The 26,481-nt window shown below is 38.0% G+C and overlaps 1 protein-coding gene across 3 annotated transcripts in view; it reads right to left on the minus strand.

Moving 5' to 3' along the window:
• Positions 1-1,079: 1,079 nt before the first annotated feature.
• The window catches only part of UPF2 (UPF2 regulator of nonsense mediated mRNA decay), a 53,001-nt gene continuing 27,599 nt past the window's right edge, over positions 1,080-26,481 (minus strand). For all 3 annotated transcript variants that reach the window (XM_069034931.1, XM_069034913.1, XM_069034923.1), the window contains 11 exons: positions 25,765-25,950; positions 24,510-24,713; positions 23,615-23,890; positions 22,043-22,226; positions 19,811-19,950; positions 18,661-18,765; positions 17,682-17,780; positions 16,837-17,004; positions 12,242-12,383; positions 8,464-8,584; positions 1,080-2,295 (listed from right to left, as the gene is read on the minus strand). In XM_069034931.1, the coding sequence (XP_068891032.1) occupies positions 2,286-2,295; positions 8,464-8,584; positions 12,242-12,383; positions 16,837-17,004; positions 17,682-17,780; positions 18,661-18,765; positions 19,811-19,950; positions 22,043-22,226; positions 23,615-23,890; positions 24,510-24,713; positions 25,765-25,950 (1,635 nt within the window). In that variant the 3' untranslated portion in view covers positions 1,080-2,285. The remainder of the gene's footprint in view (positions 2,296-8,463; positions 8,585-12,241; positions 12,384-16,836; positions 17,005-17,681; positions 17,781-18,660; positions 18,766-19,810; positions 19,951-22,042; positions 22,227-23,614; positions 23,891-24,509; positions 24,714-25,764; positions 25,951-26,481) is intronic.

Here is a 26,481-nt window from a genome sequence, read left to right on the forward strand (position 1 = left end):
AGAGGGAGTCATGCAAGAACCTGCATGTGGATCAGGCAGTGAAACTGCTGTGCAAGAAGCAGGACCAGCATCCAGCCACACCACGAGGCGTGGGGTTCAGCACATGGGAAGGCAAAGAATAAAGAGGATGCAAATTGGTTTTTTTTTCTGTATATCATGGAATGGTTTGGGTTGGAAGGGAAGGGACTTCTAAAAGTCACCCAGTTCAACACCCCTGCAATGAGCAGGGACAGCTTCAAATACATCAGGTTGAAATATTGCACATTTCCAGGCATGGGGCATCCACCACCTCTTTGGGAAATCTGTGCCAGTGTCTCATCACCCTCACTGTAAAAATTTTCTTCCTTGTATCTAATTTAAGTCTAACTTAACTCTTTTAGTTTACAACCATCACCCCTTGTTCTACTGCAACAGGCCCTGCTAAAAAGTTTGTCCCTACACATTCAACCCTGATTATTTCACTCACAATGATCTTTGAGGTTATTCAGTACAACATTAGAATAATTAATTTTAAGACTGAAATTCAAAAGGTTCCACTGAACTGTTTTTTGATTTCAGCCTGAAGTCAGTAAAATCCTCAGCTGACCCTAAACCATTTTTAGCAAATAATTTTATAAAGACATTTCTATTGATCCCAATTCTATCCAAGGCATTGGATTGACACATACCTAACAGAGCTAATGTTTTATTTTTATGCAGTTACTCAATCTGGATAAATTAAATGCTTTTGAAACTAAGCAGTATGTTGAGAAAAGGAAGCTGACTCTAGCCTGAACCACAATTAGATGCTTAATTTGCTATTAGGAATTGGTAGGCATTGTTCTTTGGGGAAGTGGAAATTACATCTGACCAGTGGATATTGGTGTAGGAGACATTTCTGGAGGAGCTTGGAGTCACAAATGTGATTAATAAACATACCTATGAATTTCATGTGGAAAGAAAATGATATGAAAAAAATCACATAAGACTTGAATCAAAGACCTGGGATTCCTGTCCAAACTACAGCCCACAATACACCACAAACCCTTCAAAACATCATTTCCAAAGAACAAACTGAATGTCAAGAGGCAGACACAGACTCTAAATTACAACACTTTATTGCAGCATTGGCAAAGGTCAGATTTCTGAAGCTGGTGAAGATCGGGCGGCATTTCTGTATGAAATGTTACAATTTTACAAGTCTCTCTTCCTACATGCAGAAACCAAAACCAGTGGTAAAAAGGATTTTAAAAGAGCTAGAAAAAAGAATTAGTAGTAACATACAGATGGGCTCCTTAACTCAATGAACTACCTCTATCTGAAAGCAAACAAAATCCTACGCTAATAAATAACAGATTGTCAGAAACAGACCAAGAAACCTCATTTCTACTTAGAAAAAAATAAAAATTCTACTTGTTTCCAGACTTAAATTTTTTTTTTAAACTTTTTGTTTGTTTCAATAGACACAGAGGCTTATCAACCCATGAAGATCAACAATATATTTGGATCCATTCCTTGCCATCCTCCTGTTATGCTGACTGGCACGTTTTGGTTTTCAATGATACATACAATGGGCTCAACTATATCCCTGTCCTTAGGCTGGTGTCAGGCTGTTCCAAGCAGTACGAGTCAACACCCCGTGTTCATCAACTTCACTTTCTATTTTAAACCTTAACAGACACTTTACCTCCTTGGCTCTTCAGTTTTTCACCCCTCCCCACCCCCTTTCTGGCACATCTGGCAGCAAAAGGCTCTTCCTTAACCAAGAACATCCTTGCTGAGGAGTGTTTGAGAAGTTATCCTACTCGGCAGGGTTTTCTTCTGGATTTTGCTGTTTGCTCTATGCTTTTCTACTGTAGATTTGCAGCCCCCAAAGAACATCCTTCCAACACCAAGTGGTCGAGTCGGAGACAACGTAACTTGCGGCGAGTTCAGAGCTCTGTTTCCCTGCACGCTGTGCTGCCAAAGGCCCTTCCCGTTCCAGTGTCATCGTCTGAACTCCAGGCTGCTCCCGGCTCTCACCGAGCTGCTCGCAGGTCAAGTTCCCCATCTCGCTCGTTTGCTTCTGCTCCTATGAGAAGATTAACCCTCAACACGGTTCCCATAACAAAAAGCTTTTTTTGGGGGGGGTGGGGAGGGAGTGGGGAGGCTGCTCTTCATGCCCCACGGCCCCAGCCTGTCCCAAGTTTCGGTTCTGAACGCTCTAGACTGACATGCTGAGATGTGTCCACTGCTCTCGTTTAATCGCTGGAGGACTCCACAACACCAGAGATACAGGACCTAATGAAATGACACTGGCGGCTGGATCAACGTCTCCTGCGGGAAGAGCGGAGAGAGGGATCAGTTCAGCCTGTGGTGCCCAGAACTCTGTGGGTGAGCAGCCCCTGAAAGCAGCTGCCACTCATTCTGATACTCTTTTACCCTCTAACAGAAAGTTACATATTTCTGTTTTCTGCACAAACATTTCAAAAGGCCACACCAGACAAAAGCAGGGGGATAATCTGCACCTTATCGTCCCAGATGAGATGCTGAACTATTGAAGCACACAGCTGAGCTGTGAATGTGTTGAAAGAGTTATTGTAAATAGTTTTCATCTTTCTGTGCAGTTTCTTAATGCTTAGAAGGTATGCAAAAATGTTACAAAGGGCTTTCTACAGGTAAATTATTGGTTAGAACCTTTTTTAAAGGGTCGACAGGTGCATTAAAATCTTCCACCATCCCTTGTTCATGAAACACATCCCTACCCACAAAAAGTCACATTTAATTCTCTTAAGAACATACAAATGCATTGAAGAATGACACCAGTTTGTCGGCAGGGGATTCAACAAGACCAGGGCAATGCAGCAGTAAGGCTACCCCAGTGACACTAACTTTAGCACAACGGCTGTTACTCTATCTGGGCTCATTTTCAGCTGATTTTAGGCTGCAAATTAAAATTAATAATACACAGCAAAATAAAACTTCAACATTTACAATTCCAAGAAAGCTCCAGGGCTGCACACCCAGGTTTTTCACCATGTAAACACAATAGCTCATGTTTCTTTACATCAGCACATAAAACTTCAGTGTTTGCTGAACAGTCATTTCATCTAAACCTGGTTTTTACTGAAGATCTTGCAAGAAAAATGTTACAGATATGTTAACTGTACATAGTAACTTCTGCATCTCTTGTACCAGATGATGTTTCCACACTAATTTTGTATTTGTATGTGTTGCTTTGTTATAATATCCAGTATTTATACAAAAACGCTGTGTATTTTTGCCAGGAAGTCCAAGCCAATGGATCACTAGAACTCACTGCAGCACTGTTTCTATTATTTGGTTTCAACAACCTTTTAGTGTCATAAAATGTAATATTCCAATTCTCTGTGGCACACTCAGTATCAGGAGCAGTGGATATGTGCTTTCAATAGAAAGGAACTTAAATTTTTATTTATTTAGTAGACTAACATCTCACTTGCAGAATGTTACAACCGAGGAGAGACATCACTGAATTGCAGGATCATGCTTTTACCTCTGCATCTCCTCTTAAAAAAATAATTATACTGCTGATGGGGAGGGAAGGAAAAAGGCTGGGACTGGCTGCATGTCTCCAACTTGGTCAAAATGACTCTCACTCAAACCAGCAGCTACCAGGGCACGCTGGTAGCAGATCCCTGTTTCAGGGGATTACAGCAACGTGCTGTTGCCAAAAATAGTAATAGTAGTTTTTCCCAAACCAGGTATTTCGCACTTGAGTCCAAACTAGTACACTTGATCCAAACCTGTATTTAGGAAGGTCAAACTCAGTACACAGATCAGATTAAAACCATCTTGAGCTCCATGTGTAAAATGAATCAATTCTTTGCAGTCTCCTCCCACAGTCCCCTTCCTGCCACTGACACAGTTATTAATATGTATGAGATTCATACAGTTGGCTTCTCATGCCACTGTTGAACATTAACACTGCCTACCTGTGACTGGGAAATACACAGAACCTCTGCAACAAACCATAGCTGGAGTAGAAAACTGGAAGCCATGAAAACACAAACATCACACCACAGGCTATGAAATAATCACAGATCCATGGCACAGGTGAAGCTGGGAGAGTTCAGTCAGGAAGACAACATTACAGCTTAAACTGAGAAGTGCCCAGGAGAATATCAATGATCAACTCCTTTCTGCCTGTTGCTGACATCACAAGATCACAAAAATCACTTTATTTCTGGACATGTGAGACCTCTGAAGTTGGATTTCACACTTGTCCCTAATCCCCTCATGTCCTCCAATCCACAACACCCTGCATTTCTGCAGTGCTGCATTTCTTCACAGATCTCCTCACAAACTTTTGGCTCCAAACACCTCCTCTCCCAACTCACTCCCTGCTTTGCTTTTCTCAACTAATCTCAGCTTCGATGCTCTTTGTTCTCTCTCTCTCCCCTAATCACCCAAAACCACAAACAAGAAACAGAAAACACCAAAGTGCCCATTAAAAACCTATCAAATCTGACTTACCACATTCCATACCGTGAACGTCACAAATTCAAATAAACCACAAAAGCTGGACTCACCTAAGTAAGAGAATCTTAACTTCTGCAAGTTATTTTATATTCTTATCTATCCATCAAAAATAAAATGTTCTGACAAAGTGAAATCAAAGTCAGTGTGCAGAGCAGGGAGGCGTTTTGGGGATTGGTAGTTGGTTTCCAGAGGGCCACAAAGCTGCAGGGGTTTTTGGTAGGTAGTTGTTATTTATTTATATTGAATATTTATATTGAAAGAACTTTTTTAAACACAGGAGTCTTTCTAATTGAGCATGGCTAATAATACAATTTTGCCTTCCATTCCCTCTTAAACTGAACTGTGATCAGGTGTCTCTCCAACTTTGCTGTCTGGGTTAGACTCACACCCAGCTTGCAGGGCTCAACAAGCACCACTCTGCCAAGGCAAGCACCTGAGGCTTTTCTTATTCCTTTTGGTTCAGCTCCAGTGCAGTCCACCAGAAGAAGCAGCTGCAGGATTTGGAGCCTCCCCCCCACCACTCCTATATTCCTCCCTTTGCTTTCCTCCCATGAAACAGCTGAAAAGGGAGGTTGCAATTTCTTAGCTGTGTTTGAAAGGCTCATGTCAGTAAGGAGTGAATTCAAAGCTTCATAAAACAGTATTGTCAATGCATCAGCTTCATGACAGGTGAGGTATGAATTATGTTGGTCCAGTAGATGAAATGGGAAATCATGTTAAATTCATATTTCTCCTTATTATCCAAACTCTGATTTTTCAGCATTAATGCAATACTCTTTATGATGAGAATATTTAGCTAATAAAATCCCAGCATCCTGTTATTACTGTTATGCTTCATTTTTCTTTATTAAATGGGTTAAAGAGAAATAAGATGTAAACAGGAGACCTAAAATCACCATTTAACTTGAATATGATTTGGTTTGCCAGCCTGTACCTGCATCCCCAGGGGAACTTTGGATACAGGCAGGCCCTTCTTTACTATACTTTGAAAACAACAACGAATTTTGAGGTTACTGCTTTTAATAAGGAGAGGTTTAACAAGATAAAATCCTTGGTAAGGCCCCGCTTCTCAACAGAAGAAATAATTACAGGGAGAAACTTGACTTTCTTGATAATCAATGTTTTTAAATAGATTTTATACAATGTTGTTATTTTCATTTCACTTTTAAAACCAAGCCATTTAATGGATCTCAATCATCTTAAACAAAGGAAAACCACTTTATTTTTTAAGAAGCTGTTAATAACTATAAAATTCTATTTTTATGATGATCCCATCACCCAAAAAAATTACTTTAGTAAATTTTGTGTTTCCTGAAGGTAGCAGTTTAATAGCCTGAGAGCCAAAGGCCTCTCTCAACACACAAATGCTACAGAACAGGAGGCAAGAGAGAAAATTGTTTTCTTCCCAGTTCTGCTGAAGCACATCAAGGAACTGTACTTTAAATGGAGTCACAGTAAATTATCTTTAAGGCCAGTCAGCCTTAAATGTACGAGTCCCAGAAAGAACCTCCTCCTTACAGGATTAGCAGGTCTCAAAACCCGAGGCAATACAAGCAGGCAATTCCAAACAAGCAGGAATAAACTCCAATTTTTGATCCAGCATTTTGCACATACTAAATAATAAGAAATCTGACAAAACCTGTAAATCTCACTGCATTTACTTTACAGAACAAAGACATTAAGAGAGGAGAAATGAAATTAAAACTGCAAAAGATTTATATTTTTTTTTAAATTTATGGAGGGCTAATTGCTTAGTGATCAAGGCCAAAAATATATGGAAGAACCCAATGCTTCCTTCATTAATTTCTGAAATTAACTGTTACAATAGGTAGATTTGGATTTAACTTCCTAAAAGGTGTTCGAAACAGTGCTTAGGGCATGTTTAGCAACACAAAAGCAAAGGTAAAAACAACAAATCAATTTCTCTGCTCTTAACACTACCTGAAATGCAAGAAAGGCCTCATCCCTACCTCAGCTATCAGAACCTGTCACATTGTACATTACTGTGGAATCAAACAGGAGATTTATTTGCTCCGATTATCCCTAAATTCAAGAACTTTAAAATAAAAAAACTGCATACCTTAAAGCATCAAACTATTATTTCCAGTAAGTTTGAGTTATTTTGCAAGATATTAACATTTCAGTTGTGCTCATGTACAAAGAAGCAGCAACAACCCAACACAGTGTTGTTAAGGAAGCAATAACATCTGTGTTGCACACGTTGGTTCTACGAGGTAGGAATGTGAAACCTTCTCTAAACAGGTATTAAAATTAACAGCTCAGTTCCTATCTGCTCTCAGCAAGATCCTCCAGTACCCTCAGAATCCACAGGGTAATTTTTTAACAAAGCATGAGGGGGGTCTGGGCAGAGACTGCAGTGCAACCTTTAAAGTCAGAAGACAATTTTCAATATATCCTATAAATCAGAGGTTCTATAAAAATGTAGGCAACAGACAACCTGTGCTAGTGGGAAGCCACTGGTGGACCCACAGTCTCCAGTAAATAAATGGAGTTGAGAAAAGTACTATTCCCTTACTGCAGGCTGAGATGGCTCAACCAATGCATGACTGCCCAGCAGAGCACTGCAGTACACAATAAATAAATACACCTGCTCAAACAAACCTGGTCTCTGTTCCAAGGAGCTTATGGATTAAAAGGAACAAAGAGTAAACTCCATCACACCAAACTACATCAGAACTGCAAGTCCATGGCACTTGAGTAAGCAAACACTACTCAAACTGTTTGCTGGACAACATCTGACCTACTTCACAGAGAAATCCTAAATGATATTTTCCCTATAACATCGGAATAGAAAAAGTTTTCTAAAGAAAATAATTTAAAAGAAATCTACAGATGTCACATCTACTGGTCTGGGTGCTCTATTTAAAGTATAACTGCAGCATGCAGCTCATGCCTGAAAGAACAAAAGGCTGCAGCTATTTATGAAACACCTGCAAGTATTGTGGCAATTCAGTGTAACTGAACACTTTGTATTCCTAAAACAGCATTAGGTCACAGTGATATGAAAAAGCTAAATGGAAAGCACTGCTCATTTTATTGAGTTACATCTGGTTCATTTTTAGAAAACATTTATTTTGAACCACAATCTTTTTAAAAAACGATTTTTTTGGACAAGCAGTGTCTGTATGAGGTCTCAGTGAAGTGAGTGATCATCAGGACATTATCAAATGATCATAAATATGTACCATGAAGAAGTTGGAAATACTACTGGAACACAGAAATAGTACATTACATTAAGTTACTTGCAAAGACAGACCCATTAAGAGGTAAATGGTCCCTTCCCAGTTGCTGCTCCTATCAATCCACCTTCAAAATGAACTTGCAAAGAAAGAGAAACATGAAAGCAAGTCTGCATTTCACCCAAAACTCTGTCTATTCAAATGTGTGCTACAGGACTAATTTAATGGTTTATTTGCCAGCTTACTCTGAGTGAGAAAAGACACATACTAACACCTCAGAACAACTGTTAAGCAATCTGGAATGACTCTTCTCATGTTAATGCTGGTTTTGGTACACTCCTGCACACCATAAATTGGAAGTTCTCCTTCCCCTTCCCCACCTTTGCTATATTTACTTTCCTTTCAGAGCATCAAATACAGAGGAATAGCTGTCAAATTCACCACAGAAAGAGCATAAAGGGAATTTCTGCAGATACTTTAAAAAAACCCCAAATCTCTCCCCCCTCATAGAGAAAAGCAGACTTGCATCTTTTCCCCTACAAAAAGAGGCTCAGATTCTGCCAGCCATTTCACAATTGAAAAATAATCTTTTGGCTTCCAAACTGTCAAGGAGATATAGACATTGTGTTAGAAGCACAAAACACTGGTGGCATTTTAAGAGAATTCTTTAGAATAAAAACAACTGTCCAATGCACTCACTACAGAGATCATTATCTGTTTCAATTATGAAGGTAATTACTTGCCTAGAACCAGAATTACCACATTTAAAGGAAGATTGTCCTACCTCCCACCGGTTTTAAAGATTAGATCTGCATTAGGTGCTCCCTTTGGATGCTGGTAACGAGGCCGCCGCTCACGATTAGTATTTGCTGGAGCTGGACGCTGTGCCAGAGACTGCAACATTTCTGGATTTCAGGCAGAAGAAAATTAAATAGAAGAAAGTTAAATACATTTTCTGTGCATAATTTTACAGAGGAATTTACACAAGAACATTTCACTGCCATTTATACTTACACTTTGCTATAAGAGTTAACACTCCTCAAGTTATTCCAAAAAAGTTAATTACAAAAAGTTATTAAATTGCATCGACAGCTTCGATAAACCCAAGCTACCCCACAACATGAACTTGCATTTCCAGATGTTCCTGCAGAAGGAACTTCCAGCAATGGTTTTCATCACAGATGCTCAAGAAAGGGCCGGTGACCTTTTCTTTCTAAATACATCAGCCACCACTTTCTTCACCAATGATCAGGAACAAAGACTCACAAGCAGTATGAGGGGCCTCATACATTAAACCTCCCTGGAATAGTAACAACTGGACAATGCTGCTGCCAATTAAGGACTCAGCAAGAAACCTGTCCTAAAATTAGGCATTGCCAGTCAGGTATTTAAGTCTAAGCTTGGCATAATTGGATCCTTTTCCAGGGAAGACAGGCACCTGAAGAAGGTGACTCAGCTGACCTACATTACACCAGCTGTCCCATGGATGGAGTTTTCCACTTTATCAGCACTAGGAATAACTTGGTGGGTGCAGAAAGCAGCCCACACTACCCAGTTTAGCCCTGCACAGCCAACTTCTGGGCAATTTAAGCTATGATAGTATTGTATTTTGACATTTGGTAGAACTTAATTTCTAAAATTTGATTTAATTTTTTTAATGATAAAAAAAGGTCTCTTTACCAGGCTAAATCAATGGTTTTAAGTAGCCAATATAGTTACAGATACATCACAGGAACTGCCAGGTAACCTCTGCCAATCTGTTAATTCATCTAATGGAAAGTATTCCTGACAGTCCACCTGAGCAAGGATCTACATTACTCAGCAAACAGACAGATGGGATAAATGAAGGGGAAAAGTGGAATAAACTGTTAAACAGATTATGGTTGAAAGTCTGCTCTGTCTGGTTCTCTAATCTCTGGTAATCTCATTGGAGACACACACCCATCACCTGCTACACACAAACTTCCACTGCTCTCAGTGGGGCCAAACTAGAGACTAATGAGTTTCCCTCACCATTTACAAAATGCAGGTGAAGCTTTCAGTAAAGGTATCCACCCAGTCTTGGAGAAACTGGGAAACTGTGACTGCTTTAATAAACAATATCTGTGTCAACAGTCAATGACCCTTGTATTCATGTTCCGTACGGTCCCCATTCAGTGCTTGGCAAAGGCAAAGGAAGCCACTGAACACATTGACAGTCCATATTTGTAAACATCATGAAACATCATCCTTCCCAACAATTCCATGTGCCAGGAAGGGACGTCAGGGGGCAATGAGGAGACTCACGAGGAAAACCAGATGAGGGTACCCTGCAAGCCAGGTATGAGCAGCAAGCAGTGAATGAACAAGTACATGCACATCTGCCTCTTCTGTTTTCCACACGGGAGGTGAAATGTGGGACTGGGAAGTTCAGTACTAGGAAAGGTAACAGAAGGCAGAGATGGCAGGGGACCACAGCGTGTTTTCTAGGCTGAAGGCACATCACCAAACCCCCTTGGTTTTTTAGTGAAGAAAAAAAAAAAGATCTGCCCAGAAAAGTACCAGTCTAAACTAGAGAGCCACCCAAGTTCCTAATAGTTCTTTAAATTAAAAAATGTTTGTAATATAATAAGCTTTGCTGAAACATTAAATCGTTATCTGGCACTACTTTGAAGTACATTGGTGAATTTCCATCTATAAGCTACCCCATGCAGATGAAAAGAACAACAAGCCCATGTGCAAACGCTGGGACAACCCTGAGGCATTCCTCCAGAAACTGAGAATTCTTCCTCCCTCAGTAACTTCAAAGCTTGAAACAGAAATTTAAACCCAACACTTTCATTCAATGGGTAGGTAGCAACTTGTCACAGACAGGATGACTCTTCAAAAGTAACAATCAACTGCACAAAATCTAAATAAAAAACTATTCCAAAGGCAAATGTAATTTGGCCTGTTTAATTTAGCCTGATTAAAAGGTCCTTCTTAGTTTGGTTTTACTCTGTATATTACCAAGGTTAATAAGATGCATCAACAGATGTTTTAAAATGGGATGTGAATTATGGAAAACACTTTCTTTTGTGTTGACTTCCTTCTTGTATTAACATTTTATACACAGCAACTAAATAAAAAGCTATGAGAAAATAATTTTTAAAAATGCCTATTACCATGTGTCAGTTGGTTGTCTGATTTTGTCCAACAGAAATGAATCAGTGTGATCCTTTTTTGGATAAAAAGCACAACTGCTCACAATAAAATCCTAGATTAAACAGGTTCATTTTATAGATATTAACCAAGTCATACAACAGGGCATAAAACCCTATTGCCTTGACCAGTAGAAATATCAGAAGTATCTAATGAGGAGAAACCAGCAAAAAGTCTGAGGCATCTAATTCTAGAGTCTTACTCTTCCATTTTTACAAATGGGCTTTTTAAGAGCAGAGTGTCTCAGAAAAGTTCCTGAGCTAATTACCATGTTTCACACTACCAATATATTGTGTTACCATTTCAGAGCTCTGCAGACACTCACTTTTGGAAGATACTTCCTTTTACAATTACAGGCTTAGTTCTGGTACTATCAAAGTTCTGCAAGGAGTACTGGATTCCAGAGTGTTTTTAAATTAGAACTGCTTTAATTTAATTATTTCCCACTTCTTGATGAACAATGACCTTTCACTAAATACCTTAAATGAGATTTCCTGGTAATTAACTACTTACACCGTGATTAGCACCAGACTACAACATCTTTACAAAAGAAAAAAAAACAGAGCAAAAACTTTTGAGATGTTAAATGGAAACAGTAACATAACACATCAGTTTTATTGGGCTGGCTTTGTTTACTATCTGAGTAACCAAGGGAAATTGAATCTGAAAAAAACCCCAACGGAAAACAAATCACCCAACAACCAAACACATCAAGTGCACCTGGTTGCAGACTGTATGATCCACTGCATTAACTGCTTGCTTCAATCTGTCCAGGTTCCCAAATGCCTCACTTGCATGTCTTAAAAGACCAAATTAATCATGTAACCCATATGAAACTATTTTGTTAATACATGCTTATGCTCCAGATTTGAGGACTCCTAGAACCTTTACAGCGTGAAGCTGTGGTAACATTTTGTAATTCTCTGGTGAAGGTTATTACCTCAGGACTTGCAAGTCTCAGCAAGACTAATGAAGAGTCTAAATACTATTGATATCTAAAACACCTATTAATAGCTTAAAAGCAGAGTTTAAATTCACCTTGTATCCAACTCAACTGTCTTGCAGTAAATATCAGATTGATTTTGTACTACCTTAATTTAAAAAGAACAATCTCAGTTCTTCCCCTTTCCCAAAATAAATGGAAATGCTGAAATTTGAGACCCACTTGAAAACTCCCTTTCATGGAACAGCTACAAAAACTTCTTCAAGTATAAAGACCAGGGAGGAAACAATGAATGACTAGAACCAAAAATACAGGTTTCCCATAAGTACTGCAAATCAATATTTAGAACTTCAGCTGCTAATCATCACAAATAATACTTTCTGCAGATCCACAAAGGCTCCCCTGAAAATAAAAATTAAATACATGGTGATTTTCTTACCCTGATAGTCCTCTTGTTCCTGCCGTTCATTGATGTCCAAAGTGAGCTTTTTCATCCTCATTCTCTCCTCCTGTTCTGCTTGCTGTTGGTTCCAATGGTTCGCAGCAAGTTGGGAAGACATCGGTACATTTAGGATCTTAAACTGCAAATGAAAATAAGTTTTTAAGTGCCCAGAGAAAAAATCCCAACCCATACAAAACAGTCCAAAACATAGAAATGCTATGGTTATTTCTAGGTTTATTTCAATGAGATACTTTCTACAGAAGTTTCTGTGAAGTGTGTTTTTTGTTGGTTTGGTTTCAAGCTCTTTTCCACCTAAAGCAGCATGAGAAAATGCAAGACCTCCTAAAGACACAGAGAACACACAAAAAAGGCTGAGACCAAAACCTATTACACACAGTATTCATGGGAACAAAACTGACTTTCTCTAGGAAGGCATAGCCATATGCTTTATTTCCTATTTTCATACCAGCTGATATACCCACAGAGAATTGCACTGGTCTTGAGATAAAAGCACCACAGCTGGCTCAGAAAGCTGCATCTCCCTCTTCAGGTCTCTTCCTTCCAAAGAGATGAAGCCCCCTGAGTAGAATTTCTACTATTGAAATGTTCTACCAACATTTCAAGCATTCCAGACATTCCCTGGCATTCCTTGGCCAGTACTTTTCTTTTTAAGAGTAATTCTGACTCCCCAGTGCTTCTTATTAGTCTGGAGACAACCATGGTGTCAGACTGACCTTTTCCTCCTCCCCCATACCCAAATATGCCCACCACACATTCAATCCATTATCTAATTTCACCATAAGGTACACCAGGTAAGCTTGGCACTCCTACAGAAGTACCCTCTCTCTGGAAATCCAGTTGGTATTTTCAGGAAGGTGTAAGGAAGGCAATTTTTTTTTTTCCCCCAGACTCAGAAAATCCAAGTTGCTACAATTTTTTTTTTTTTACAATTGTTCCAGAACAGAGAAATAATTCTTAATCTTATCCCCAACTGAAACAACAGTTCTCAGAAAACCCTTAATGCTAAAGTTTGCAAACATTTAGAATAATCTCACTTCCTCCTTCAACTCCATGTCCATTAGAAGTAAGTATCTCTGTGCCAAAAGAAGGGTAATACATTTAAGGATAATCAATCTCAATATTCCATTAAGTACTCTGAATCCTGCTGCTTGTTCTCATCATGGGAGATCTATTTCCAAAGAAATAGAAGTAAATTCCTAAGTGTTCTTTTCTGTTACACTGCCAAAAGCTGCAGAGAGAAAGAAATTATCAAAACCTCTGTTGAGAAGGTTTAAAGTAAAAGCAAAATCCTCACCACCTGCAGTTAGTATTTAATGCAATAATCCTTAAACAATCTCAAGGTATCTCAAAGAGTAATGCCCCACTAGCAGCAGAGTGATGAGTGTGAGAAGACTCGAAGTACTTAGATGAAGCATTTGAAAATAATGTGTTTGAAACAATTAAGACAGACTCCTACAAAGACCCAAGAAAAACCTGGGTACAGTAAATCCCTAAACCCTACCAAATACAAGATAGATTTACATGAGTTTTTTTGTGGCTGGGAGTGAGAGTAATAGCATATTATATTGAATATAAAGATGAGCTTGTTACTAAGGTGTGCAGGGAAGAATAGAAATGAAAGTTGAAATTTCAAGAGCAAAGAAAGCTCTGGTTACTTATTGCTGAGTAGGCTGTGCATGTTCCCAGATATCATCAAATGAACTTTATGTAAACTACACAAATAACTAATCCATTAGCAGTATTTCATGATAAAAATCATTCCTAAGCTTCACCATTAAGCTCCTCATCCATTTTAATATGTCCTTTATATTTTCTCTGTTCTATGGATTTATCAGCTTAATGGGATTGGTGTTCTCAGACAGGATGCTTGAATTAGAAAAAGAGAAGTGAACTATAGAAGGGTGTAAATGAGAGAAACAGATACAGAAAAACAACAGCCTGGCAATTCACCACTGAGTCACTATCTCAAGGCAATCAGCTGCCACCTGAAATCAAGTCACTGATGACAATTACTACAGGATATGATGATTACTGAGCAACTGAAACATTTCCGACTTGCAAATAGTGAAGAGGTGTATCAAAAACCTCTTATTAAATCTGTGAGATGGGGGCAGGACAGAGAATTACACTTAAAAGATGTCAAACTGAAAGAAGATCAAAAATGGTTATTCAGAAGACTACACTACAGATTTTATAAAAATGCCATGAGATAAAGATATGAAGACATAAACAAGATAAAGAATTTCACATTCAGGGAGAGATTTGACAATTCCATGGATATTATCATTCTTTTATGGAGCCTTGCTAAAAATCTTTCAAAGGGAAGGAAATATTTTGTCTTAGGTTGTAACCAAATTTCTTGACTTTCTTTTTACTGTCTATACCTCATTTTAGTTCACACCTACCTGGCATAAAACTTCTTCGTTCAGAAACACCAAATGGTATTACATGGAGATCAGCTCTGATCCCTTATGATGACAACATTATTTCCCCTTGCTCTCTCATGGCTTATGGACAAATCATAATGCCATCATCTTAATTTCAAATGATCATGTTAGGTTCTGCTGCTACTAGTTGTCTAAGTTTTGAGGATAAAATATGTTGTCCTTGGCACTATCAGCCACCAATGACCATTAATCTGGGTATATGCAGCTGGTAAATACCAGTCAGTTGTTCTATTCAAAAAAACTACTTGTCAATGCTGCCCTAAAATCTGGGTGGACACTGACACATGAATGGAGTATTTGGCAACTGGACCTCCACTACCAAATGTTACCCTTGGGAAGGAAGCACAGCATGATCCATTTTCCTAACATTGCTTGTTTCAGCAGCACCAAAGAACACAGAGACCAAAACCATTACTAGCAGAACAAGCAATTAGGCTGATGTCATTTATCACTCTGGTGACTGTGCAGATGAATTTACTTACAGCCTGCCAGGCCACTGCAAACTCTTCTGGCTGTTTTTAAAAGCTGAAAGCTTACAGCTATACCTTAACAGTGAAGTATGCATCCAGCACTTCAAAACTCTGGGCACATTCTGCTCATGCAAATTTAAAATAAAGCACCGTAAGAAGAAATAATTATTTTCTTTTCAACTCCACCTCTTCTTTCCTGCTTATTTTTCTATTAAAACTCTGTACCAAAATACATTTTTTTTTCTGAATACAGAACTATGGACAAAGAAGCCTTTCATTAACTCAAGAGCTGAAGAAGTCTATAAAGCAACTGTTTTCTACATTTCTAGAAACACTGAGAAGAGTTTTGGCAGGAAGAGCCTACTCCCAAAACCAAATATTGGGGGAGGAGCAAGGAAAACTCCTGAACAAGTTCTGCTTTCTTTTTAAGTCACATGTTTGCAATATTTTCCCCTTTACATGGAATATGAAGATCCCAAAATTCCTTGTAACTACAGATACTCCTAGTAAATTATCCTGAAAAAGCGAAACAACATTTTTTTTTAAAACTGAGTTCTCTTAAACCCTTTCTCAGACCAACAACCACATTTAAAAATCTCCCACTCAAAGCTTTTGTAGAACTCTGTACACCACATTCAAATTCCAGGAAAACAGAAAAACCACCTCCTACATGGATTTTTGAAATGTGTTTCATATGAAAGAAGAGAAGGAGCCCACTTCAGGTTTATACACCTCAACTGCTGAACTACTGTCACAATTTAGGTAACAAATGTAAAAACCAAGTAGTGACATGGACCTAAACACTTGAAAGGCTCAGATGCATGGCATGAAACAATTCCTTGGGTATGCTTTCCATATAAATTCAGAGTCATTTATTTTCATCATCAAATTATACAACCAAAATGAAAAGGTTTCTTTAGAACACCTAAACCATGACGAGAAATACATGTGGAATGTGTTATGTAAAGATTTGTGTACTATGGATTTGCTGAGCTAGGAAAATTCAAACACACACTGGAGAAAAGAGCCAAGACTAACATACAGCTTAGCTGCATGAGGCAAGGAGTTCGTTTGTTTTATCAACCTGATTTCCACTTAAGTTCCTGCAAGAGATTCACTCAGTGCATTCTGGAATAGTCCCCTACAAGTGTCTTCAGAGATAATGACTTTTTTTCTTTTTTGCAAGTTGAATAAATTCAGCCAAGTGGCAGTTACTTAGGAAATGGAATTTAACAATGACCATATATCTTGATTTGAAGCTGAAAGTGTTTTCAGAAAAACATGTAGATTCTTAAAGATTCTGGAATATTCCTTTTTCTTTCTACTCCTTTCAATGTGCAGTGGCAGTTCACCAACCACATCTCTTAATCTTCCACAACTATATCTAAAATACATGCAAGACATACCACTGTCCTACTGGTATAATCACCAAATGTAAATAGTAATGGTATGATCTGACCATAGAATTTTTCTACAAGAATTTTCTACCAAGAATTCCAAGAAATTATATATGGTATTTTCTATTTGTCAAAATGGAGTTGTCTGTATCCAATTTTGAGAAACAAAAGAAGAAATAAAAATTTCTTTGTTACATTTTTGAAGTGAAAGGCCTTTATTCTTTTACACAGTATCTCTACCTTACATAAACTCTTACCTGCTGTTTGTTGCCTTTTCTTGTTAACATGACAAATGGCATTGTGTCCCCAGACTCTGACTCTCCTTCTCCACCTCCAATTGGGGGGCCCTTCTTCAGCTGACTTTTGAGGTGCAGAGGAATAGCAACATCCAACTGATGCACTTTAACAGATTCACCACTCCGTTGCTATTAAAAAAAAGTGAATTCTATAAAAGATCAGATGCTGACACAGTCAATCAGGCTGGAAACAATCTGATTTTCACAAGTGAGAAAAGGTTTAACCTTCCAGGAAAATGAAGCAATATATAAATACATTTATTAGGCTTTATTTTATTTTCCTTTGGTTTTCCTTGCTTGAGAAGAAGAAAGTTACAGGGCAATCTCTTAGGCAAAGAAATCTAGAGACCTGATGAGACACACTGTGGAATGTCCATTCTTAGTTCATGATTTTTTTGGTACACTTTATTAGTATTATACAGGGCTTGCTGTACTCAATACTTAAATATCTACCAGATGTGACTACAAAAAAGGGTACTAAAAGGTTGTGTAAATTTAAATGTATCTGCATTTTAAGTCTATTACAGCCTAAGATAAAGGCAGAAGTGTTGCACAGTATCTGCTGCAGTTATTACTCATTCTGTAAAAGATATGTCAGTATGTCATATATTCACTGGACAAACAATACAATTAACAGCTATTTCACTAAAAGCCAAACATCAGCTGCAGAGAAGAGGTCAAAACAAAGAAAAAAAAAATCTTCATTCCTTTAGTATGGTAAGCTAAGCATTAATCACTTATTTCGTTTAAGAAAAAAATCAACTACAGTTAGCTGTACATTAAATTAAGAAAATAACTATTTATACCTGAAGATTTTCCAGCATCATTTTATCCAAGGCCTGAATGAAGTCCTCATCCTCTGCACAAGGGACATGCTTCAGTCCTCCTCCTTTAATCATTACTTCCTATTGCAATGGGGAAAAATTATCCATTGCATTAGTTTCAGAAATATGAATATTCAGTCTAGAAATAAGTGGCAAATATCCTTATTGCTTCTGTATCATACACAATCAAAAAGTTTATAAAACCAAATTGTTCAAGAAAGAAGTTTTCAGCCTTGATTATTTTCTTGAAAGGCAGATTTCCTGATTTATGGTCACTCATAATATGGTCGCACAGTTGTGTGTGTGTGTGTGCAGGTGCATGGACACATTCAAGATGTGGCAACAATACAAATAAAAGTCTCTATCCTTAACACACCTATTTTAACTCAATTTTCCATAAAGTTAAACGGTATTTTCAAGACAAAGACTACCTTTCAATTATTTGGAAAGCACAACATAACAACAAAACTGTCTGAAGTCAGCACTCCACATATTGTTCTATTATGCTCATTATTTCCTTACTATGCAGTGCAATTCAGGGTAAACCAGATGAGTTCTTTAGTTGCAAATGTTGTAATTTGTCAATCCTAAATTCGTATTTTAGGACTTCTGCACTTTTTAGCTTGTATCTTTTTCTGTTTTGAGAGCCAGTGGAGGGTAATTAGTATTGCTGGCATTACAAAACCATCATTTACACAGTATTTTCCAGTCTAGCTACCTGTGAAAGCTCACAGTCTGGTGAAAACATCTTGTAGTAAAGTTGACAGCATAAATATTTTCAAAAGGTAATAACCAAAGTTTGCAAACATGAAAATAAGCCATAAAATGTATTTGAAAGAATAACAGGAAGTGTCCTTGCTGTATTTTCCCAGACATGTTATGAGCAGCACTGGCACAAAACATTCAGTAAAGAAAACCAAAGATGCAAATTCAATTCACTTATCTCCAGCTCAATACATACTGTATTCTCCTCATCGGTTTCATTTTCCTTATTGGAGTCTGTAAGATAATCTGTGTTTTCTTCCTCCTCTTCTTCACCCTCTTCTTCCTCATTGTCAGAGCCCTCCTGAAATATTCAATTTATAACTGATGACTGTTTTAAAACAAGAAGGACAGCTGGTTTCTCAAGCATTTTCTGCACCTTTTCTAAACTCTTCCCATCCAAACTTGCTCAGTTCAGTCTTGGTAAATTTGTTTGTTATGGTTTTTATTTAATGTTTCAGTCTGAACTCACTCAGCTTTACCTGCTAATTTCAGAAATGTACAGCAGAAAATGGAATAGTGGCCGTACACCAGATGGTTGTGCTGCCACTCAGAGGGAACTCCACAAGCTGGTAAGAACTCATGAAGTTCAAAGAAGGGAAATACAAAGATCTCCAGAAGTACCCTCTCCACCCCCCAACTGTTTATGATCCTATTGGTACTAATTTATGGGTGAAGGCACAGCCAAACCTTTAATGCTAAGAGACATATATTGAAACAAAGTTTATTAGTAAATCAACCAGCCTAAGCATATGGAGAAAAACTGTTCTCTATTTCCTTGATGAACTCATTTTCTTGTAACAATACCATTATCATGCCAACTTTGCTGTGTCACAGTGACAAGTCAGAATTTCTACGTACTTGTGGTTTTTTTTATTGGCTCCACCATTTTTGATTCAAAATATTATTAGTACAGTAAATAAGGAAGGTTTTTATGCTCCATAAATCTTTTATTTATTCATATTGCATAGGCATACCCTGAACACCTGTTATCTTTCCTAATGACTGCTTTGACATTTAGTCAATACATTTGCTTCTACAACAGAAAAAGAAAGTCATCTGAAAGTGGTTTTTTTCCGTGCCAAAAGCTCAAGGTATCCTTTTGTTGAGAAGTAGCACATACCCTGAGCAAAGTTGTCAGGTTCAAGTTTCTGCCAAAATAAGGAAAAGCCTCGGACACTCAGTTTTCCACACACACAGAACTGGGATGGGAATATCCTCACAGTGCTGACTGGGTTGTGCACACCCACATTTCACCCACTAACTCTGTGACTCAGAAGGGCTTCAGAAACTAACAAGCAATCAAAATCACTTCTTTTACATGAGGCAAGGTAAATGATTAAGTTCACCTCTTCTTCTGGGTCATTTACTTCACTTTCATTTCCAGATTGTTCCTCTGTCTCTGCTCCACCTTCCTCCTCTTCTTCATCCTCTTCTAGATTCTCCCCTTCTGTAATGGAATCTTTGGAATCTTTGTCATTCACAATTCCTAAAATTTGGAAAAAGAGAACGATTTAGAACATCAGAAAACATATAACCACTCAAGTTGTATGTGGAAGATCACTTAAAAAGTCCATTGTTACTGAGCACTGAAGCTTCCCATTGGTCATAATATTTGACTTCCGAATGAAACATTTCCCATATAGTTAACTGAGTCATAAAGGGTAATAATGTCCTGTCAGAAAAGGAGGAAAACATTAGAGAGAATGCTTAAAATCTCCCAGACAACAGAAGAAGCTGTGCAAACTGCCTCAGAGCATCCTCAAACTGAATGTGGACCCTACTGAAACACATACCAAAATCTGAGTCCAAACTACAGAGACTACAAAACCAGCAGAACCCAGAGATGTGAAGCCCCTGCAGTCTTCTCTGCAGTACTTCCCACTACTGTCAACTAACAGTTTTGAGACAACAATTATCTCAGCCTGTAATAAACCTTTATGATTCTCTGCTAATGCTCTGAAGCTGCACTTGAACCTGTGAGGATGTAGGTGCCTTTATGAAGTCTCTGGGAAAGCAAAGTCTCTTCTAAAAGCATTACACAGTGTGCTCATCCTCCTTGCTGACATGATTGACAATTCTTACACTTGTGTTTTTAGCAGTTTCTCTTCCTGACCTGCTTTGTCTTCTGCCCCTCAAGATATTTTAGTTTACTCTGTCTGTAAAATATCAAACATAAGTATCTCCTTTCTTTCAGTAAGGCATCCTTCAATGTAATACCATTATTTGTACCATTTCCACAGAAGTGAAAAATAAGTTTTAGCTGTTTTTCAGTGTTTCAGTGTCCAGTCTTAGATATAGATTTCAATCAGAATGTTTTTAAGAACTGAGCATGGTTCTGATTCAGGAAAAAAATTAAGATCTGTTTTTAGAGAAGGACTATTGCAATATTTAAGTCATCCAATGCAAAAACCCCAAACTGCCAGCATATGCTATTGTTCTCATACATTCTTTTTTTCCTTTCATTAATTTACAAAGCCACTTAATCCTCCAGAGGGATTGCTGATGTCAGCCTTCTAAGCCACTAATTTTTCTAGGACTTTACTGAGGAGTCAACACAGTTACTATGCAGGTTGTCATTCCTTTTTTGACATTACAGCAACTGCACTTAAGGTCAGTCATTAGCGTAAAGTTTTGTGAAGCTCCTATTATTTGTAGGAAGTGCTGAGTACCTTTTAAAAGAATATTACAGCTTATATAACTACTTGTCTGTTTCTTCCTCGTTATCATTTTGAGAGCATGAAAGCCAGGAATTTAGATCATACCACAGGGGAATTCTAATCTGCTTTTCAGTTACTACATGGGGAATTTCAAGGCATGTCAATTAAATAAACAGCATATTAAGAAAAGTTCCTCCTAAAGCAGAAGTTGCAACATTTTATGTGGCTATGAGACACATTCATCCCACTGAATTAAAGGATTATTCTTAAAAATTGAGTTTTTCCAAGTAGATGAAGCGCTATTAAGGCTCCAACTAACACTTAATAAGTCTAAAATTTACATATAAAATCTTTTAATGAACAAGCTTGTTTTCAAATAAAAATGGAAGATTAAAAAACAATTCCATTTAACAAGTAATGAGCACAGTAGCATCCAATATTTTCTAAGAACTGATATGTACAAGAGGTTTAAAGGTTACTATGATGGTTACAATTTTAGATACTCACTAATCAGTATATTTTCAACAGAGCTGTGCTGCCAGCCCAACTGTTTTCTCCTGAAATTAGTGTGCTTCCTATATTTTTCTGATTAAATTAATAGTTTTCTTCCTCATCATTTGCACCATGTGACTGCATAAATTAATACACACACATACACGCTTCTGCTCTCCAGATACTACTATATTAAGAGTATTCATATTCACTATTTTTTATAGCATCCAGTACTTCAGAGTTATGGAGATTCTGTGTGATATCCATGGTGATTAGAAACATGCAAAGAAGTTACAAAGATATTTCTATCATGAGAATAAAATACTCATAACAATAACAATACTTACACCTGCTACCATCATAAAGAGAAAATTTTAGGAACTACAAGAATTGTAAAAAGCACCTAACTTCCCTTGCACATTTTCTTACCCAATTTTATTAAGAATTCTCGTTCCAAGTCTTGCACCTGTCTGACAGCTTCCTCCAGAGAATTGCAGAGTTTTATCTTTGGTCTCAGCAGTTCCAGTGTATCACTGATCATATAGTCAATGTCTATAGGAAAAGGGTGGTCTTTTGTCCAAACATCCAGACTTTTTTTCCACCACACATACCGCTAGAATACAAAATATTCAAGTCAATTATATGCACAGATGTTTATACACCATTTAAACCATGAAGTTTTGTCATGTTTGTACAGTAGAAAATGCAAAAGATTTCACACCACTCGTCCCCTATTTCGTGCAACTAATTAGATGTTCTTGTATCACTAAAAACTGTTTGATAACACTGGATATCACAAACATTAAGATTGTGCTCCTTCTATCCTGACTACTGTTACAAGTATGAAGACTGAACAAAAAAGCCCTGACAAGAAAGTGCCTTCTCAGGGTAAACTTTCTACAGGAGATGAGCACTTAACAACCAGCCAGCTTCCAATTCTCTCCCCCATATATTTTCAAGAAAATTAATTCCCCTGAAGGCATATGATGGGGAAAAGGGGGGGGAAACACCACAAAAAAAAAAAAAAATCTTTAGACTGCAGCTGGCTTCAAGTGACTTACCCAGTTTGCTTTATAACAAATTCACACATACCTCTTACATTAATATTGTAAAAAATAAATGCTGATTTTAAGTGAACCTAACAGTAGAACTTGAGAACTAAGGTGCTGCAAAAAACTGCATCTGAAAATGAAGTATGAGGACAGAATCTTACTTAAAAGGTGACATGCTCAAGAAGAAGGCCTGCTGAAATTACTAGGTGTAACAGAAATATAATGATGTCTTCCCCAAAACATTTATTTTTGCATTTACAGTGAGCAACATGGTCAAGTGGGAGGTGTCCCTGCCCATGGCAGGGGGTTTGAACAAGGTGATTCTTGAGGTCCCTTCCAACCCAAACCATTCTGAGATACTATACTTCGAAACATCATTTTCCACCTTGCATACAGATGAGGGATTTGATTCCTTAAATTTTGAAATAAGTTATCACCTTAATATTTATTTTTTAATCCCCTTGTTTTAATATAAATTATAGAGAAAAGCAGAAAGAGAAAGAAATTAAATCAGCAAGTTTTAGTATGAATTCCATGGTCTGGAATTCCTCATTTCAGTGTTTAAACACTCATTATGAAATCTTTTCCCCACTTCATTACATCTATTGAGTCAGAACTTTCTTTGCTTCAACTTGTGCCCATTACCTCTCATCCTTTCACTGTGCATGCCTGAGATGTATCTGACTCCTCTTTCTCTACAAAAACCGTTAGCTGAGGAGAGCAGCCTAAAAAATCTTCTCCAGCTGAGCAAACCAGCAGTGTGAGCACTGAGAGCCTCCTGATCATTTTGGTATAACTCCACATACACATCACTTGAAAATAAAACTGCTACCAGACAGACAAGATTCTTAAAATTATAGTGCTAGAGAACAATGAGAGAAATATGTACCAGACTGACTTACATTAGCTTGCTAAAGAATTCTACAGAACTGTATAAGACTTAGAATACCTGAAAATATACAAGGAAGCAATCAAGTTTTCGTTTGCTGGATCCTCTGTCAAAATACTGCCCACAGGTATCGAGGATAGTACAGACGAGTCTGATTCTGAAAAGATGTTCTGGAGGGTCCAGTGGACTAGGACTGCCATCAGGGTTCACACCAAACGAGGTGAAGGAATACAGAGTTCTAAATATTACAGCCGACTCCACCATTCGATAATTGTAAAGCTCCCCCAAAAACTTAGCACTGCTGATCCGCCGTTGGTTAAACTTTGGTTGATTGACCTTTATCAAAAAAGAACAAGAAAATTCACTCTATCATGCAGACACAATAGAACATTAAAAGACCCAAACCAACAAACCTTTTACAAAGAAGAAAGGTGCACTAAAAAATTGATAGAACTGCTTATAATAAAAGATGGTTATTTATGGCTACATACATTATACAAAAGTAAACATTAAAAATTAGTTATGAAAGCCGGTTAACTAGTATTTAAGTTCCAATACATTTAGCATACACTCCACCTTAAATCTATGATGACTTTTCATCACTCAGAGAATTAATGTAATTATAGTATCTATTAAAATATGGACTGGTCTCCAAAGTTACTTGAAGTTGTGTGGATCTATCTAGACGATGAAAAAATAAACTCTATGCCCTTACTATGATAACGGAGGCAAAACAATTGTCTTAAGTAATGTTGTTAGTTTGGTTTTGTTGGGGTTTTTTTGGGTGGGCTTATTCTATGAATTGAAATAAAACTATACAAAGCAAATAACTGAGGCAGAAGGTCATCATAAAAAAAAGAGAATCCAAGGATTCCTTTCTTTAAGCAAGATTATTTTAGTTTTCCTTTTGACATAAATAGATTAATATAGCTAAGCAAGAATACAGGTTGTTTACCTCCATTCCTAGTCGAATATCCTCTAGCACTCCATCCACAACATGAATTCCAACATCTTCCTGGTAAAGGACCAACCCTGCTAAGAGGTTGGCTACACAGTGAATACTATTATATTTCACATTCCAGATGTTGATCATACAGCATATAACATAGTCCTTAACTTCTGCATCCTGCCAAGGCAGCTTGCGCATCTGTCTCAGGACCTAAATCAAATTTTAAGACAAGCTTCACATTTTAGCAGGTAAAATATCATATATGTTTCCCTGTCATCCCCCATCTCTCCTGGTTGGGATGAAATCCCTGTCTGCAAACAACCTCATTCTCCCTTCCAGGCATCCTCCAGACCTGCAGTGACTATGGAAGACTTTATGTACATAACCCAACTGCTGTCCTCAAGCTACTATCAAGGTGTCCAAGGCTGTTCCATAATTTCCTTGCTCTTACTGTCAGTATTTAACTGAAGCCTTTTTTCTCTTGCTCTCCCATCACAATGTACAAAACACAATGATTTTCATCTCATTTTCCCTTTGTTCGGCACTTGATGCTGTTGAGAACACAGGTCCACAACTGGAGCTTCTACGTGTTCCAATAAAAGAAATGAAACCATCTTAATCATTGATACAAAAATGATCCCTCTTCCTTGCAACTGAAAAAACCATAACCCTCCCCAAACCTTTTCCAAAGTTACTGTGGGATATGCCCAGCCCTTGCCCTGGAGGGATCTCTGCTGCGACAAGAGATTTTGCAATTGCCCAGCAGGACTCCCTGAAAAGGCAACCACTTCTTGGATCATGGCGAGGAAAGGTGGACCCTCTGTAACCCATTGGTCACCCACTGATCCCCTGTATCCCTATAAAAGGGAGCCCCCTGGCTCTGTGGGGAAGGGAGAGCTCGTCCCTGGCTTTCCCCTTCGCCGGAGGGGACCAACAATAAAGCTACCTCTGTGCGGAACCAGCCACACGGGCCTTCTCGTCTCTCTCTCTGGTCTGGTTTGGTCTGGAGGTGCCCTGCAGAGCTGAGCTGGAATCACGAGCTGACAATCACTAAAGAGCTGACAGCCTCTGCAAGGGCCCCTCTGCCAGCAGCTGAGAGGAAGACACTGGGCCTCGGGAAGGTGATCCCTTTCGGGGGACCATCTCTCCGGACCGGTCACCTCTCCCTGGGTCAGAGCTACTGACCCCACCACCATCTGTAATAAGTTACTACTACACCACTTTCAGTAAAAACTGTATTCAAGATTTTGAAAGGATTTACCTTCTCTGTGGTGACCTTGGAGAGATCCTTGTAAAGAAGCTTACGGATATATTCCTGTAAGGGAGGACGTTTTTTCTTCACAGTTTTTTCAGCTGGAGGGGGATTACAGTAGTAATAGGCATTTTCTACCATTGTAACATAGCGTGCATCAAGATGCATTGCTTGTTTTTTCCTCATCATTTGTTCCTGGAAACAAATGCAAATGACCACTGAGAGATGCTGACATACCACATTTTCAAGCCAAAGACTTTTAGAGTTACATTTGGGATACAGTAAATAAGAAAGGTTGCAGAAAAGTTAAGTTAAAAGCTTGGGTAGAGAGAAAAAAGGACAAAGTACATATATATGGTTCTGTGTTGCTCTTTCCATGGTCATTTTTCTTTATGATCCCTATTTTTATAATGGTTCACCTGTGGTAAAAAAGGTTTCAGAAAAGTATGTAAAATTTAACTCAAAATCTTAATGCTATTGTTCAGATAAATGGTTGATAAGATTACTAGCAGCTCTGTTTAAAACATTATTTAACTAGATTTTACAAAGTAGCTCAAATACTGATGTCTTTGCACAAACACAGCGAATCATCATAAGACTGGCAATCTACTTTTTACATCAGCATGTAACTTTAGAGAGGTTTTGATGGTTTTGTATGAATTTCCAAAGGTTTAGACAACAGAATTTTCCTTATTCCATGCTCCACTGCTGCTGTTTACCCAAGCA

Source organism: Aphelocoma coerulescens, chromosome 1A, assembly GCF_041296385.1.
Source record: "Aphelocoma coerulescens isolate FSJ_1873_10779 chromosome 1A, UR_Acoe_1.0, whole genome shotgun sequence".
Lineage (NCBI taxonomy): Eukaryota > Metazoa > Chordata > Aves > Passeriformes > Corvidae > Aphelocoma > Aphelocoma coerulescens.